General features: G+C 32.2%; 3 protein-coding genes across 3 annotated transcripts; all 3 read right to left on the reverse strand.

The window, feature by feature from the left end:
• Positions 1-4,257: 4,257 nt before the first annotated feature.
• MONOS_6728 (uncharacterized protein) lies at positions 4,258-4,791 on the reverse strand (the record flags this gene model as incomplete). The annotated part of the gene is made up of 1 exon (XM_067876981.1): positions 4,258-4,791. The coding sequence occupies one exon, from the start codon at positions 4,789-4,791 to the stop codon at positions 4,258-4,260; it is 534 nt and encodes a 177-aa protein (XP_067728702.1).
• Positions 4,792-11,214: 6,423 nt separating this feature from the next.
• Positions 11,215-12,099, reverse strand: MONOS_6727 (putative DDE superfamily endonuclease; the record flags this gene model as incomplete). The annotated part of the gene is made up of 1 exon (XM_067876980.1): positions 11,215-12,099. One exon carries the CDS (start codon positions 12,097-12,099, stop codon positions 11,215-11,217), a length of 885 nt encoding a protein of 294 aa, XP_067728703.1.
• A 165-nt stretch (positions 12,100-12,264) lies between these two features.
• MONOS_6726 (uncharacterized protein) lies at positions 12,265-12,750 on the reverse strand (the record flags this gene model as incomplete). Its single annotated transcript, XM_067876979.1, has 2 exons — positions 12,265-12,426; positions 12,472-12,750. The coding sequence occupies 2 exons, from the start codon at positions 12,748-12,750 to the stop codon at positions 12,265-12,267; spliced, it is 441 nt and encodes a 146-aa protein (XP_067728704.1).
• Between the last annotated feature and the right edge of the window lie 1,841 nt (positions 12,751-14,591).

Below are 14,591 nucleotides of genomic sequence, written 5' to 3' on the forward strand. Positions count from 1 at the left end.
TCGACAAGTCGACCGACAACGCAAAATATTTTTATTAATATTTATTTTATTTTCATTTTTAATTCGTTTTTTCTGATCAGGGTGTCTCAATTTTTTGTTTTATTAACAGAAAACCAAACAAATCAACATTTTTCTTTTTTTGATGGAAATGACTAATTTTTAACATTTTGCTAATATGAATTTGATTTTTCATGGTTCCGAAATTAAAAAAATATCATTTGTCCATGAAAAATTACATATAGTCCTTTTTTTAACATAAGATTTTGTATTTTTCACTTGTTTCAAAAATTCATTTTTTCGACAAAGATCAGTCGGTCGAACAGATCAGTCGGTCGAACGGAAAAATTAATTATTTGATGGATATCATGAATCATTTGAAAACATATGAGGATTTTTTAAGAAGCTTGCCTTTGGAATTACAAAACAGTGCAAAATCAAAAGAAATCGTTTGAGTTATCAAAAGACTAAATTTGACAGAAACTTTTTTTATTTTTATTTTTTTTTTTTTTACAAAAGAGTGCTGCATTAAGCAAAAAAATAGAAGAGCTAAAAAAAGTGATTGTTCATTTGTTGAGTTGGAATGTTCAAAATCAACTATTTTTGGAAAATGTTTGATATTTTCAAGTTTTGATCAAATATTGTATCATTTCATTTGCTTTGATTATTATCAAGTTTACAGGCACCCTAATAACACTGGAGAAGACATAGGAAAAGTTCACTTTGAAATTCAAAAAAATTCAGTTTGGATAGCTTACACGCCCGTGAAAAATGATGGAACATTGAAAAAAGATGGACATATTTATTATTTGTGTCCAAACAGCAAAGAAGGAGTTAATTGTGGAGTTTCCGGAAGAAAAGGATGTGATCGAATAATTAATCATCAATGTCCCCTTTTGACAAATTCATCAATCATCAAATTGATGAAGCAGGATCATCCTCTCAAACAAGCAACTTATTTCTCAAACAAAAAAGAAGTTCCATTTCATTTTCAATGTGATTTATTGAAAAAACAATTTTTGAGGTTAATTGGACATTGCAACATTGCATTTTTGTCCGCTTATTCATCTGAGTTTAATAGTTTCATTTCTTCTCTTATACAGATTTCTCAACAAAATCCATCATTTTCTCCCGAAACCATATTTCCCACATTGAATTACAGAAAACTATCTTCAATAATTCATGAGGAAGTGGCAGGTGCAATTAAAGAAAGGGATGCTGCAATTTTCAATTCTTCAGTCGGTATTATGATTGACGGTGGAGTTATCGCGGGTAAAAAGTACACAGCTGTAACTGTGGTTCCGTTGAATCCAGGTGCAAAGCCAATGTTTTATAAATTAGTAAAAGCGTGCTACACTTCCTTTGATTATTCGCAACTTGCAGTCCAAATTATGACAGAAATAAAAGATTTACACGGAGAAGTTCGGTGTTTTTGCACAGACGGCTTGCTTCCTCAGAAGCTTGCAATTCAGAGCCTTTCAGAAGAAACCACAACAGCAAAATCTTTGTCATTTTACAAAGGAACACCACCAATTTTTATTTATTGTTGCAACCATTTATTAAACTTAGTTGTTTCTCATTTTTTTAACAACAACGAATTCATTCGAACACAGAAAGATGCAATAATAACATTTGCGAAACAAGCGAAGGTGATTTCACGCAGGCAACCCTCAACACCAAAATGCCCTTCTTTCATTGAAACAAGATGGCTTTGCATTTTTGATATTTGTTCTTTTATTAGAAATCAATTTCATGATAATAATTTTTCAAAATTGCAGGAATTGATTTTTATCGAAAATGTGATCAAATGTGAACTTCTATTATTACCCTTAAGAGAACTTCAGTTACAGTTCGAAAAGGACGAAACGAAGTTGGGAGATATTTTCCCTCTGCTGGTGAAGGCATTTGCTCGCTTCTCATGGATGCAGGACCTTGAAGAATTCTCAGAAGAAAACTGGCAATCTGGTTTATGTGATATTATAATCCTTTTGTTTAATTTCTTTTTTGCAGGTGATAGAGGAAACCTGATCTCTTTGGCCTTTTCATTAACTCCTGGAGGGAGAAATAACTATCAATTGTGTACTTTTTCTGAGTCTTTCAACCAAGAATTGAAAAGGCTGAAAGCGAAATACGATCTTATTTTTCGCAGTGAAACATTGGATCAAACAACGAAACACTCTGAATCAAAAACAAATCAACGAAACCTGATTCAAAAAACTTCTGAAAAAAGGAATCCATTATATTCATTCGATCAATCAAAACATATACCATCCGCTTCTATTTCGTCTTCGTCCTTCGAATCCTTTTTCGTTTCCTCCCCGTCGTCTTCATCTTTTTCTGATTCTTCATCAAGTTCTCCTTCAAATTCTTCATCTGATTCAGCAATGAACATAAGACAAATTTCATCAAATCAAGTTATCGATTATGATCCGAGAACTTTTATCTTTGAAAAACGAAGTGACCGAAAGAAAGAATTATTTTCGAAAACTTCAAAACAAATCGTTGAGTCCAGAAGTCCAATAGATAGCGATATTTTTACAAATAAATTGTCATTCGATTTTCCTTCTTCTTCGTCAACATACACATTTAACCCTTTTTCAATTGATTCGTTTTATTCAGCACTTCAGTCACTTAATCCATCACTCCATGAAAATTCAAATAAAGACCCATCCTTCATTCCTCCATCAAATCAGTCTTCTTCAGCAAAAGTTTATGAAAAAAAAGAAAACTCATTTCCAGAATATTCTCGAATTGTACAACTTCTTCAAATAATCGAAGAAAACTCTTCGACAAAATGTGAAGAATCTTCTTTAAAACATGAGGAGAAAACAGATGAAACAGATGAAGATGAATTTGGACTATTGCAAGCCGAAAGTGATTCTGAAGAAGATGAATATATTGAAAAATCTGAGACCTATTCCTCAACAATGAAAGAAAATGTTATTCACAACACTCGCTGCAACAGGCGAAAAGAAAATGAAGATTGTTCTAAAGAAAAAGGAAAAAATGAAACGGATGATTTGGATGATGATGAAGAAAAGAAAAATGAAGAAAATGAAGAAGATATTGTTTTCATTGGTTCAAATGAACAAATTGAAATTGGAACTCTAAAAAATTTGGAGCAAAAAGTTAAAGAAACAAGAAACATACAAGAGAAAATTAATATGGACTGGTTCATAAGAATGAAAAGTGGATTTCATGGTTATATATCAAAAGTGTTTCTGAACCAAACGGAAAACTTCAAGGAAAAGCTTGAAGCTTTGTATTCTTCATTTCTTCTTGATTACCATCAATCATTACTGCAGAATAATTTATTTGTTTTCTTTTCAGAAATAAGCAAGTCTGGCATATTTCATTCGATATTTTCGAATGTTTGTTTCGCCTTGGTTACGTTTCCGTGTAGCGAAGCTTCTTGTGAGCGCCTCTTTTCTCGACTTCGCCGTATTGTTGGGGATAGGAGACACTCTCTTTCTTTAGAAACTCTCAATAATATACTTTTTCTTTAGCTTTTTTTTTCATTTTTGTTCAATTAACATGCTCCTTTGTTATGAATCATATAACGCTTTTAAACAAAAAGCTAAATCTTTTTTTGAAATTTTGACAATTATTATTTTTCGCTTTTCATCTCCATAAGTTCATAAATAAACATTTTTTAATGTTAAAGTTGAATTTATTTTTCTATATGATGCATTTGCAAACAAAAACTGTGAACATTCTCTTTTTTACAATTTCACGAACAGCATCTCCCTGCAAAAATATATGCAAACAATTTTTTAAGTCACATGAATACTGACTTCCTCATCGATTTTCTTAAATATCTATCTTCCATCTTTTCTTGAGCAAAACTTTTGATCATTCCAGAAAAAAAGGTTATAATCCTTCGACCGATTGAAAAACTTCTTATTTTCTTCACTTCTCTAATTAATTCTTTCAAGATGTCTCAGGTTAACAATCTCATGCGTATTCCATGAATCTATTTCACATGCTGTTTTTTTTTTGCCTTTGTTTGCTATTTCCCCCAAGCCAATTATATCGGATACTGTTCCAACACAGTCTCTTTTTGAAAAACAAAATAGAAAGGCTCAGCATTTCTTTTTGTGCAGATCGGCATGATACTTGTGATGCTAAGAACGCTTTTGCAGACTCAAAATATGTTGACATGCTGACTGCAGAAGCGTTTGTTCTTTCTCCTTTGGTAATTATGTTTCCTGCAATCACTGCGTCGTACTCACCAAACGGAATCTGCAACTTCAAGCACTCTCACAGAGTCACCCCAATCAAGAGAACAGCTGATTCCTTCGTTACTTCCATCTTCTTATTTGTCAGTAGCTCTGCCACTTTCCACCTCAAACACTCTTTTCTGTTGTCATCCTCATCCTCAAATGCTGATGAAGGAGGAGGTGATTTTGCGAATCTCTCGCTCTTCACAGAAACATCAGAGGAAGATGTGACCATGGTGGAGGGTGAAGAGATGGAGGAAGTGTCAGAATCTAACGAGCAGTCTGAGTGCATCGCTATTGTGATCACCATGTGCTCAGAGAACAGAACAATGTGCGGACTCAGATTCGCAAGTGACTGAAGAGGGTTTTCCATTTCGTCAAAGGAGTGGAGCGCCAGATTAGCAACCCAGAACAGGATCTGGGCAGCTGATTGCTCTCTTTCTTTCAAGGAGCCAATTGCCATCTCTTTCTTCTCGTTCCTTCCATGAAGCAACATGAACAGCGAATCCCTCAAGTCCACAATCAGCTTCTCATAAGGTGATGAGCAGGCCATTGCATCCACCAGATTCGACATGGAAGAGGTTGTGGGACATCGACTCTCTGTTCGAACAAATTAGGAATCTGAATCACTCGTTGAAGTGGATGAAACGGATGGTAACGGTGTTCTCTTCCTTGTTTCTTCCCCCTCTGCATTTTCATCCACATTATCCAATATCCATTGAGGGATCTTGTCTGAGTCTCTCCCCAAGATATATTCAGTGGAACCGCTCTCAGAAAGATGATGCTCTCTGATTTTGAATACAAAAACTGCTTCTCATAAGCAAGCTTCATTTTCGTATCCTTTTTTTTTCCACGCCTCCTGTGCAACTTTCCTTCACTGCTCCTGATCTATGTCTGCGTCACAGTCTCTCAAATACCTTCTGAACCTGCTTAAATGCGTCATTCTCAAATTGTTAATATTTTTTAGTTCATTCTTTGATAATTTTTCAAATGAAAGAGTTAAAATTTTTGTGAAAAATCTTCAGTTTAAACATTTAATAATTTTCTCAACTTTCAAACACTAGAAATCCAAATTTTTCAAAAAAAATGAACTTTTATTCAATAATCGATTTGATATTTCGTTTATTTCAATAAATCAATTGAAATCTATGCAAAAACAATAAAATGAAATAATAGAAACACAATTCAAATCAAAATTTTAAGGGATCGTAAAAGTGTGTGAAATTTCTAAAATGCTTATGCTCAATCATCCACCACCTATGAAATTCGCAAATGCGTAAAATTCTCATACATATTAAATGGATTATTCATTGAATTATGCGAAAGCAAAATAATAGTTCAAAAATAAAGATCATTTTTGAGAACAAAATGAAATTAGCGAGAAGCAAAAAACACATTACAGACATAAAATATTTGCCATAAATATTTATGAAATGTGAAGCTTACAACACTTTATATTTAATAATTCATCAGTTAAACAATTAATTATTTTGATCATACCCATAATTAGGAAAAAATATTTTATAATTATGGTATTTTTGATCCATGAAAAATTGAAACTTATTTCTAAAATTTTTTGTTTTTTATTTATTTGTTTTTGTTCAATCGAATTTTTCAATACATATAAAAATTTTCATGTCTTAAAAAAAAAAAAAAAAAAAAAAAAAAAAAAAAAAAAAAACCTCGACACAAGTTTCGTTATTCGACCGACAATCATCATGTTATTTTTCCTTGTCGCAAAGGCCAAGAGTTCATGTTTATTAAATTTGTATTTAATGGTCCATTATCTAAATATCAAAATTGCATTTTTTGAAAAACAAATTGACTTTTTTTTTTTTTGATAAAGATTTTTGATGAAGGAACTGTTGTGCTGTAACGTATTGAGAAGGTTAAAAGAATACAATAAAAAGGGGTAAAAAAATCTTTTGTTTTTTCTTCGTCATCAAATGATTGATTTAATTTGTGTATAACTTGAAAATAGGCATTTTGTTATTCATTTATTGGTAATAAATGTTAACAGTTTTTAAAAAACGCAAGAATACTCAAACAATTTTCCAGTGTTTTTGTTTGACATGTGTAACTTTTTTGAGGCTTTATTCATTTGGAGGACTACATTTGAAATCATATTTTATCTTTCAAAATTTTGGAACAAAAAGATTCTTATGAATTTCAAAAAATGAACTCTGAAAAGTGAACAGGAGATTTCAAGGCTTCTTTATTTTTTTAATCAAATCAAACATTTGTTATTGAAACAGATGTTATGAATTTTATATTCGAATTCATTTTTCTTTTCTAAATGGTAAACAACTTTCGAAAAATCAATAACATGAAAAAAGTTTTGATTTCAAAAGTTATCACTCATTTTGTGAGAAATATTATGTGATAAACATAACCGCTTGTTTCGATCAAACCTCTATTTTTGCATTACAAACGAAACAAAAAAAAGATGGGTGATTATTTTCGAAATCATATTTTTTCTGTCAAAAATTTCGGTTCGAAGATTTGAAAAGAACATTCCTTAATGGACCATGAAAAGTTATGGATTTTATTTTAATGATGCAGCTTCAATTATTTCAAGTCAAACTTTGGCTTTTGAAACGAATGATTAACCATTAATGTTTTCATGACAATTATTCAGCAAATGTTAATGAATTTTCATATTATCAACACCCCGAAAAAAGTTATGATTTCAAAAATAATCACCTATATTATTTTTTATCCATTATTGACTGTTCTAAGATTTCTCTTGAATATTAACAAATGAACACAAAAAAGGAAAAAGAAATATTAATGATTTCTTCGTCTTTATTACAGATAAGACATTTCTTAGAAAAATATTTTGTTGAATTTTGTATTTGAAGAAGAAATCTCTTCCCAAGAACATTCAACCCTTGAGAAATCCAAGCCCCCAAAAAAGTTATAATTCCAAGTTTAATCACCCACACATTAACATGAAAATTTCACCGAACTTTCTCTTTGTTAGTTTATTTATTCATTTTTTGGAGTAAAGCACATACCAGATTTTGCCTCAATGTGAATAGTTTTCAAAACTTGTTATTTCTTTTCTTTGAAAACATATGCAGGTCTGTCTTCTTTTCCAACCTATCTTCATTTCCTCAGTGATTGCACAGTCATTTTGATTTCTGAGATCTGAATTCCAGTGAATTGACAGTAAAAGTTATGCACTCTGTTTAATCCAAAGCGAAAACACTTATTTTATCCAGCGAACTTTTTTGTTTTCGAAAGTGGAGAAAAAATATTGCATTCTGTTATATTTCTGTCCTTCTTTAAATTATATTTCCACAGATATTTTCATTTTGAAAAGAATGAGTTGTGTATCATAATAATAAAAAATATTATTTTCATGTTCCGTCAATCAGAAAAAACTATTTGATAGAAATATTTTGTATGAACAAAACAAAAAAATGCTCCAAGAAACACTCCAATTCCTTTTTGGAGCTCAGTGAAGTGGCAAAATCAACATCTTTCACTATTCGAGAATGTGTTTGTACATAGAAAATTTGGTTCAAATAAATAATATGAATAAATACAATTTTTATTTGGAAAATTACTTTTGAGAATTTTACTGGAAAGAATAAAAATCTCATGTTTTTATCAATATTCTTTTCCAGCTAGCCGTATTTCACTAAATTGACAAGAAATTCATCACAACGTTAAAATCTGGGTGATTATTTTTGAAATCATAACTTTTTTCGGGGTGTTGATAATATGAAAATTCATTAACATTGTCTGAATAATTGTCATGAAAACATTAATGGTTAATCATTCGTTTCAAAAGCCAAAGTTTGACTTGAAATAATTGAAGCTGCATCATTAAAATAAAATCCATAACTTTTCATGGTCCATTAAGGAATGTTCTTTTCAAATCTTCGAACCGAAATTTTTGACAGAAAAAATATGATTTCGAAAATAATCACCCATGTTTTCAATAATAATCACACCTGTTTTTTTATTTATATTTCAGATAGAAAATGATTAAAAGGGCAAATGCAAAGAAATTGCACCTATTTGTTGAAGTTTTTATTTCCATAGCTAATTAACCGTGAAAAACGTCACACTGAGTTAATGACAAGAAATCAGAAGAATGTGGATTTTTTCCACATTGTTATTTCCTGAAGATGAGTTCAAAAACACTGATATGAAACACTCGACGTGTTGCATGAAACATGTCATTATAGCCCCACTTTTGATGTGAATGTTGACAAGTTTTAAACGTGCATTTAATCAACTTCCACAGGATTTGTTGTTCACACTGCTGATGCGAAAACAGGTTTGACCATTGAGCCACGGAGAATATAAAATTCTCTTTTGATGGCAGCTGTTGCAACAAATGGATTAATCATTTATTTCATTATTTCATGGCCAAGCGTTAATCTTCCCGAAGAGCTTCGAAGCCATTAACCACCAATGCATGAAAATATATGCAAACGAAAGAAGATGGTTGGAATAAAAGTGTTTCAAACTGCATGCACAGACATTCTTTTTCTTCTGGCAGGAAACAATAGAGAGTGATTTCAACTTGATAACAATCACATTATTCTTTTTCTCGATTTCATCGCTTCTTATGCAAATGCATCGATGTGGTTTGAATTCCAATCACAACAAGTTGATTAAATACTTTCGTGCCACACAGAACATATTTCTGTTAACCGTTGAACAGAGAAGTGCTTTCTGTGTTCAAATGTGAAGCAGTGAATTGATTAGAAGATTCATGTGCCTCTTCATCTTATTTTTTCATGAGCTGCAGTTGAAGATGTTCTGCCTTGAGCAATCCACATGACATTATCTTTGTCCGCATAACAGAAGATTATTATTTTATCAGTTATGTTTTTCATAATTTTTCAAGACCAATTCTTTTGAAACTGATAGAATCATCCATTTATTCTCTTCCATCTTGCGGAAATAGATTCAACTTTTGTGGAAAAGTGATAACCGACGAAAATCTTAAAGAGGAATTGAAAAATCTTTCAAATATCACTATTGAAAGGAAAAATGAAATGGATGAAAAGGAGAAAGATGAAGTGAAGACTGTTTTCGATGATAAGAAAAAAAAAAAAAAATTTCTCCAAGTGAAAAACAACGATTCATGTGATGAGAAGCAGGACAATTCAAAAAATCGTACAAAAGGAGAAATGAATATCATATCATAAATAAATTCTGTTTTGGTAATCTTTTTCTTCATTTTTTTTCACTTTATTGGGTCAGAATAAAGAAATGGGATCATAATTATATTTTTTTCTCAAATTCAAAAATATTCGAAATTTAAATAAATCAAAAAATTCATTTTTATCATTCCTTGAAGAATAAAAATAAACACATTCTTATGAAAAAGAAAGGAAACTTTATTTCAAAAAGAAATTTTATTGTTTTTGAAAAGAAAATTTGAATTATCAATGTTTCATTAACTCTATTTTTTTTCCTATATAAAAAGAGCTCAGCATGCAACGCTCATTCCATCACCTCTATCCCCTCACACACACACACACACACACACACACACACACACACACACACACACACACACACACACACACCCATTTTTATCATATCATCTTCAAATTGGGATTAAATACATTTCACAATTCATTTTTCCATCATTTCCATAGTCGAATTGGATGAAACAGAAACAACTGATTAAGACATCTTCAAATCCTTCTTCTTCATATTTTTCATTAATTTCCATTTTCAGCATTCTTCGGTGCATTTCGTCGATTTTTTCATTTTTTCTTTCATTCAAAATTACCGACAAATTTTTGAAAAAATCCAGCTCACTCAATATTTCTTCGAAGTTCACTGTCGATTGACAAATTTTATCCAACATAAAGTCAAGGATTCCACAATTTATCAACTCGCTGATATTCACATTCAAAATAAAAGTCATTCGGCTGAATAAGTGGACAAGAAACTTAACAACAACACTTGATATTCCCTTTGTTGTTTTGAATAATTTTACAATAACATCAAAAAGACTAGAACAGTCATTCCCCCATGATGATCGACAGAAAATATATGTTTCGATTATGTTACACCATCTTATCAAAATAAAAATTGCTTTCTGAATTTCCGGTTCATTTTCCTTTTTGACACAGCTTTCACTATTTGCAAGTTCTTCAACTTCGCTTGCTGCTTCTCTTGCAAAGTGTAATTCATTCACTATAACTGTTTCCAAGCTTTGATCAGTATCAAACCGTCTAACCAAAAACTCCCAAGCAGATTGATATCCAAGATCTGTCAGATTGCGATGCAGTTGATGATATTTGATGATTTCTTTTATTTCATTCAAATACAGTTCTTGCTTTATTTCCTAATCAAAAATTGATGAAAAATATGCAAAAATATAAAAAATGAAATCGAATATCACATGCATCATATTTAATGTTGCTCAAAGCCAACAAAGCCATTTCCACTTCCTTTTGTGTTTCCTCGTTTTCCTCTTTGTTCGACGCAAATTTCAAAACACAAGGCACACAGATTGGAAACAATTTTGAAGAAAAGCTTCCGTAAATTAAAAGAAAACATTCGCAAAGTTCTATCAACTGTTTTTCATTCCTTTCATCTTTCTTTTTATAATCAACAGTCACCATCATTTCGAGTCTTTTGGAAAACGAAGATGTGGAATAACATAAATCTCGAAGATTTTTCAAAGCATTATTGTATCCTATGCTCTTTAGCAACAAAATAATATTCTCCAATGATATTTTCTCTTTTTTCATCATTGCTTCTATCTCTTCCAACAATTTCCCTGTGAAAATCGAATTGATTTCTTTTTCATCCATCCTGCTCAGCAATCCATTCATCATTTTGATATTCGATTTTTGATCAATTTCTGTGTTCTTTTGCAATTCAAAAATTGTATCTTTAACAAAAATACAATCGAAAAATACGAAAAAAAAGTAGGGTTATTATTTTATCTTGACCCTTTTTCTTTATTCTGACCCAAAAAAATGAAGTGAAAAAAATTCAAAAAACAACATAATTAAAAGAAAACAAAATCAGAATTAATTCTTCTAATAACTTTCCTTTTTCCTTCACCTCGATTTAATGCATTATCTTTCTTTTCTTCATCAGAATCATCGTTTTTCACATGAAGAAATCTTCTTTTTATTTTTTTCTTTTCATCCACAACAGTCTTCACTTCATCTTTCTCCTTTTCATCCATTTCATTTTTCCTTTCAATATTTATTTTCAAATGATTTTCCCATTTCTCTAAAAGATTTTCGTCGGTTATCACTTTTCCATAAAAGTTGAATCTGTTTCTTCGGGATGGAAGAGGGTAAATTGAAGATTCGGGCAGTTTCAAAAGAACTGGCCCAGAAGAATTGTGCAGAACACCACTGCAGACGAAAGCTTTCTGAATTACAGAAGGTGATAATGCAGTGTGGATGGCTTGAGGCAGAACGTCGGAAATTGCTGCTCGTTTGGAGGAAGATGAAGAAGAAGAGGGAGCCTCAAATCTGTTTATCAGTTCAGATTTGAACACGGCAAACACTCCTCTGTCCAGTGGTTGACAGAGGTGTGTGCTGTGTGGCACGAAGGTTAAAACGTCAACTTGTTGTTTTTGGAATTCTCGCCAGATCGATGGATCTGCGCGAGATGCATGCGAGTCAAGAAGGAGAAGAATGTGCTCGTTTTCAAGTGACATGCGCTTTCTTCTTTCGATGATGGAAGGCAGAAGAATGGTGAGGGCATATCTTTTGAAGCACTCGTTGTCCATCCAGCCGCTTCCATTTGCCCAAATTTCCAACGTTGGGGATAACAGGCATTTCAGCTCCTCTGGCAGCTTTGCACTTGGCCACAAAATGACTGAAGGAAAAGCATATCCGTCCGCTGCAACAGCTGCCACGAATGTGGAATTAATCATTCTTGGTGGTTCTTTCGTAAAACCTGCTTTCGAATCTGAAGTGTGAACAACAAGCTGTTTTGTGTCTGAAGGAACGCGCGTTGAAGATTCGTCGATATTTATAATTAAAACTGGATTGAAATGATATTTTTCATGCAGCTCATCGAATGTTTTAAACCATGGTTTTCAAGCACTTCTGCACGAAACATCCAGTCGGTTGATATCCAAATTCTTCGGAGTTTCAGTCTTCAGCTCAGGATGAAGCTTCACATGGTTATCCGTGGCAGACATTGAATCTTCAAAAAATTGTGTATCTTCTTCATCGTTGTCGTTTATAACATTTTCTATCTGAAAAACAAATGATTAAAACATATAAATAAAAATTAAACAAACCAATTCTCTTGTTTTTTTCAAAGTTAAACATGTTCCAGACTTTGCTTCAATGTGAATAATGTCAAGAACTCTTTGTTCCTTTTCGCCCACCACTGCTGCAGGTCTGCCAATTTTTCCGACCAGCCTTCCTTTTCTCAGCGCTCGAACTGCATTTTTTATTCCAGTGAGACTAAATTCCTTAGAATTGATAGCATCAGTTATACGAACAACTCCATCAACAACGATGTGAGCCATTCGCTCCAGCCGACTGTGATACTTCCTGTACTTACGCGAAGACATTGCGCGCTGCAGTTTTTTCTGACCTTCTTTTATTTTTATTTCTGTTGATATTTTCATTTTTTTAATAATATTTTTAAGATCATAATAATTTTTTATTTTTTTAATTGAAATGAAATGAAAAAAAAAATCTAAAAATAACATTTTAAACAAACAAAAGGTTTTATGCCCCATGTAACCCTCCAATTCCACACAGAAGTTCAATGAAGGGGCTAAACCCCCCCATCTCTCTCTCTCTCTCTCTCTCTCTCCCCATGTGAAATTGGGTTTGTTTCAAAATGTATTTATTTTTATCTGTTGAATTCATATATATACTTAAAAATCTTTAAAAATATGAAATTGTGGGAAAAGTTAATGATTAATTAAAAAAAAAGGTCAAGATAAAAAAAAAGGTCGAGATAAAATTATAACCCTATATCAAAAAAATTTAAACCAAATAACTGATTTGAATGAAAACAGTTAGAGATTTCGTTGAAAGAATTACAATTGGTGCATTCTTTCATTCTTTTAATTGTTGAAAGTGTTCAATTTAATACGGCTCATCAATCCACACAATAATCGAAACCACAAACTTTGTTGGTTATCTCGCAAAATCAAAACGATATGTTGTTAATCCCAATTGCTTCACCACACAAAAACTAGTCAAGAAATGGAAACGATAAAGAAAAAACTTGACTTGGCAGTGGCAGCCAAGATATGCCAATCTTTTGTTTCTTTTTGATCGAACCTATAATTACTCAAAAATATGAAATGGAAAACGACTTTTGATTTGCAATGCTTCATGGAGCAACAATTTCCAAATCAGAAATACAGACGTGTATTTCAAACTGAAAACAGTGAACAATCTTAATTCTGGAATGGAGTGGATTTGTTGTTTTGAAATTGAAGAAAAAAATAATAACACTGCACAAAAGCTTGAATAATAAGTTTCTTTTCTTTTCTTTTTCTTTTTCTTTCTTTCTTTTTTCTTTTTCTTTTTTCTTTTATTTTTTTTGAAAATATTTTTATTGTTTGCATCTGTTTCTGGATGGCTCAAGGAGTGTGCTGAATCACAAAAGAATATGAAACCTTTCAAATAATCAAATTGGGCTTGATGGAAAAGGTCCAAGACAAAATGCACAGCTTGCACAAACAACATCAAACATCAAGAAAGAGATCGTTTGGTGAAAGTTGCTGTTCATCAGTTCCAAAAATGAGGCAGCCAAGTTCTTTGTTTGGTGGAGTGGGCAACAGAAGCTGATGTTCACTCCTTTTTTGTGACTCTTTTCAATCACTTTTTGAAAAGAAAATGCATTTGATTTCTGGTGAAGTGGAATGGAGAGAGGAAGATGGAGAAGTTGACTTTGGCAACTTGGATGAGAAAAGGAAACAAGGATGATGCTTTTGTGGATCAAATAAATCTGACAAGTGAATTTCCGATGGAATGAGTGAAAAGGGAAGCTGACATGTCTGTTCATCATTCATTATTCCTCTCAATCCAACAACAACAACAAAACGAATCAAAATGGAATGAAGTTCTGTTCTTTCCTATTTGCATCCATTGCCATCTCAATTGCTGCAAAGATAAAATAAAAAAGGATATTTTTCACTGACTTAGACTTCTGTTCATCTGAGCTTCTGCTTCTTCTCCTTCCTCTCTCCCACCGGCCACACAAATTGCTGTTCGAGCAGAATCCCACAACACATCCCTTTCTCCATTAATATCCAGATCGATAGTGAAAGATGGCTGATCAACATATGCGTTTTGAGCAGCAGCATATACACATCCATTGCACACAGAGAAGCATCCACTATCACCAAGTTCTCCAAAATGCTATCATCCACCTCACACACACATTTCAGAG

This window comes from Monocercomonoides exilis (genome assembly GCF_001643675.1).
Source record: "Monocercomonoides exilis strain PA203 chromosome Unknown scaffold18-1597598, whole genome shotgun sequence".
NCBI lineage: Eukaryota > Preaxostyla > Oxymonadida > Polymastigidae > Monocercomonoides > Monocercomonoides exilis.